At 38.1% G+C, this 3,686-nt stretch overlaps 1 protein-coding gene across 1 annotated transcript in view; it reads left to right on the plus strand.

Moving 5' to 3' along the window:
• Window positions 1–1,440: 1,440 nt before the first annotated feature.
• Window positions 1,441–3,686, plus strand: part of ARSK (arylsulfatase family, member K) — a gene marked incomplete at both ends in the record, with an annotated part of 5,229 nt that continues 2,983 nt past the window's right edge. Inside the window, one exon of the mRNA XM_010147971.1 lies at window positions 1,441–1,723. Coding sequence (XP_010146273.1) covers window positions 1,441–1,723 — 283 coding nt within the window. The remainder of the gene's footprint in view (window positions 1,724–3,686) is intronic.

Consider the following 3,686-nt stretch of genomic DNA (forward strand, 5'->3'; position numbering starts at 1 on the left):
GCCGGAGTTAAACCACGACAAGGATTCTTATTTTGACATATTTTTTTCTCCTCTCTGAGAATTAGTCTTCCTCTTGTATGTGTCAAAACATCCCGTTTGTTACTACAGAATGTGGAAAGGGTCTCAAGTGGGACTTTTTTGGTTGTGGGGTCTTTTTATAGTTTTGGGGATTTGTTTTTGTTTTTGTTTTTTCCACTTGATCCTAACCTCAATCTGATTGGACAGCCAGACTGGCCTATGGCCTACATAAGGATTTTTGCTGTATCAGCCAGTATTATAACATTAGATGCAATTTGACACACCCACACATACACTTTTACCATAATTTCATTTTAATGTTTATGAAACATGCTTTGCTATAGGCCATCTAGCTGCCCTAATCTGTTCCAAGTAATTTGTTTAAGCCTGTTTACCTTGAAAGTGTGAGCCTAAACAAGGAGTGAAAATAGTAAAAAATAAAAATGTTTTTACAGGTAATTCTGAATAGATTTTCTGGAAGTTAAAAGTGCACTGGTAAAGTCCTTATGGGGACAAAACCGGTTAGATGTTGTTTAGACAATAATAATGCTGTGTTTTGATGAAAGTACATGATCAAACCTAGAGCAGTTTTGTGTTTTCCTTTATCATTTCTTTGTTTATATTACAATTGCCATGAACAAAATGAAGATTAGTCAAGGACTTAAATGGGCTGTTTCCTCCCCACCTTTGTTGATGGCAGCTGTGGTGTCATTCACTCTGGCAAAGAAACAAGGACATGTGCAGCTCAGATTTCTCAGTGTTTTAGAGAGGCGACAGTGGTCATGAGATTAGAAAATCTGGCCCAGAAATACTTACTGAAGTACTGTCTTTTTTTCATCTTCTTACTTTCTTTACACCCTTCTCCTCTGTTATTCCCTTTTCTTGATAGGATTTAACAGCTATATCAAAAACAATTGTACAAGACAAATCACTCTTACATATTTTTGTCATGATAGTGTTCAAAAATGTTGTCATAGCACAATCCAGAACCAGAACTTTGCTTCTAAAAGCAGCCTCTCTGGGCAAGTTATTTCCCACAGGACTTCTTCTGATTAAAAAAATCTAGGGCCCTCTTTACCAGATAAAGAGCATGTGAATCCATGCTAGAATGGGGACCAGGGTCAGCAAGATAGAGATGTTATTTCTAAATATTGTTTTATAGATGTGAGAAGAACCATTCTGACATGAAGTTTTAATAAATAAGAAGAGTCAGAAGCAGAAAAAAACAGTTAAAGCTTTAAGTAGAAATTAGATGCACAATAGCTATTGATCAATTAAATAACAGATCCCCTTTATGTGGAAATTAAAACTTGCAGCTACAAGTATAGGGGAAGTTCTTCAGGAATTCTTAACTCTTTTGACTTTGGGGAAAAGTGAATTAAACTTTTCCACTGAGTATGTATCCTACGTGTGTATTTTCAGTAACCGTGTGGAAGCCTGGACTAGGGATGTTGACTTCCTGCTCCGACAAGAAGGGAGACCCATGGTAAATCTTACTGGTGATAGGAAGCATGTGAGAGTGATGGAAGCAGATTGGCAGAATACTGATAAAGCAGTAAATTGGATAAAGGAAGAAGCCGTTAACCTTATTCAACCATTTGTCCTTTACTTGGGACTAAATTTACCACACCCATATCCATCACCCTATGCGGGAGAAAATTTTGGATCCTCTACATTTTTAACATCTCCCTATTGGCTTGAAAAGGTACGTGAAGTTGAGATGTAAATACAATTTTATTTGTACTTACTATGAACAGTACTTTATTCCTCCCATGATTTTTCAAGTCACACCCAGTACTGGTATTTCACCACACAGTAATAAAGCAGTTGGATGAGATGTTAGATTTCTGATTTAAGGCTAAGCAAATGAAGTGAAGAATTTCTCTCTGTTGTAGGAAAGGGTTTGTTAGCAGTAGTCACTGAATCAATAAAGAAATCTGGATTTCAATGTCTAGGAACACATTAAATGGGGATTGAAATAATTGCTATTCTTAGCTGTAATTTTTTTCAGTTATAGCCTGAAGTTCATTGTTTGTAACATCGGTATTGTGCTTCTTATAAATGGTGATACATATAATCATTCTGTCTCAGTTTTATTGTGAGAGATTGACTTTTCCTACAATATGAACCTAGAAGGTGAAGTAGTAAGACACAGCAGAAGTCTCTCTTTTCTGTTAACTTCTTTCTGTGCCACTGTAGCTTTCAGTGTTTTTAGGGTGCAGAAAGGTCCCCTTATGTCCAGGGGTGGAAAGCTAACGTCTCCAGGTGCCATTATCTGTCATAAAAATATAAATGGGTTACAACAGCTTTCACTGGATGAAGGCATAAAGATTGTCTGCAACTAAGAAACTGAGATTTGAAAAGACTATGCTTCCTTCAGAAAAACCCATATGTAATTTATATAACTCATCTGGCGTATTCTGCTGGGGACCTGCAAAATCTCTTTATCCAGGTGAAACAAAAATACAAAGACTTAGAAAAAGGATATACAAATGAGGGTGAAGAGATGTGAATTTCTTTGTAAACATGAGGGATGTGAGTTCTTTTCTTCTAGGAATGGTGAGAAGTTTGTGGGGAGAGGAAAAAAACGGAAAAAACTTTGCAAAAAGCAAGACCTAGCTTGGATGTGAAGGAAGACTTCCTAGGTGCTAAGTGTTAGGTTAGACATGTCTTGGGGAGTGGGAGTTCGTTTTTTCAAGTGACACACTGAGTTAGAACATTTCTGCCAGATTTTTGTCATCCTTAATCCAGTTAGAGTACTTAGAGTCTGTGGTTTGCTGAGGTCCTATGCCCCCCTACATACACATACTCGCTTATATTAACCACATATTACCATTTATTGACCATTGGCTGACCCCCTGGAATTTATCTGCTGGAAGAAGCAGTCTTTGAAACTGACAGAGATCGATCTCATGAAGAAGTTTGAGTGCATAGATGAAGAACTCAAATGACATATTTACTGGGGAGCTAGTACAGAGCGGAGTATCAACATGGTATGTTTATCAAACCCCATCTTGCTAAGCAGATGGTCCCCTGTATTTTGCACAAGCTGGCACTTTTTTCAGGGCATGTGGCTTCTTTCCTAGCTATGAATTACAACAGACACACAAAGGGATTATGACTTCGTGAATCCTTAAAACTATGGTATAGCCCTGTAGTAAAGGGTTTGGATGAATCGTGGATGGAGAGGGACACTTTGCTGCCATTGTATCTTAGGTAACTAATAAATAACATTTCAGGGGTCTATAGTGTGACTTTATGTAGCCAAGGACCTTCAGCAATAGGAAGATGAGTGAAGCAGTCGTCTGCTATTATTTTATCTTCCATGATTTCTTCTAGCGGCCTATTTTTTGTAGGGTCTAAGGAAACTCTGTGTTTGGTATGTCTGTTTGACTGTTACAAAGCTGGGTTGTACCCCTATGGGCACTTTAATTCTGGCTGTGTCACCAACTGTTTAGATGACTTAATCCATCCACTAGGTAACTCTAGAGACAATACTGGCTGTTGTGGGAGGTGGAACTTTGTGGGTATTGGAATATATGGCCATAACAGCACTGGTGGTCAAACATTCACTGTGTTCCCAAAGACAGACATTATGCTAGTAGGTCCCCACACAGCTCTTAGTTATCCACATCATGTCTTGACGCAAAAACAGATTGGGTTCAGCA

The sequence above is a fragment of the Eurypyga helias genome, unplaced genomic scaffold (assembly GCF_000690775.1).
Source record: "Eurypyga helias isolate BGI_N326 unplaced genomic scaffold, ASM69077v1 scaffold51602, whole genome shotgun sequence".
Lineage (NCBI taxonomy): Eukaryota > Metazoa > Chordata > Aves > Eurypygiformes > Eurypygidae > Eurypyga > Eurypyga helias.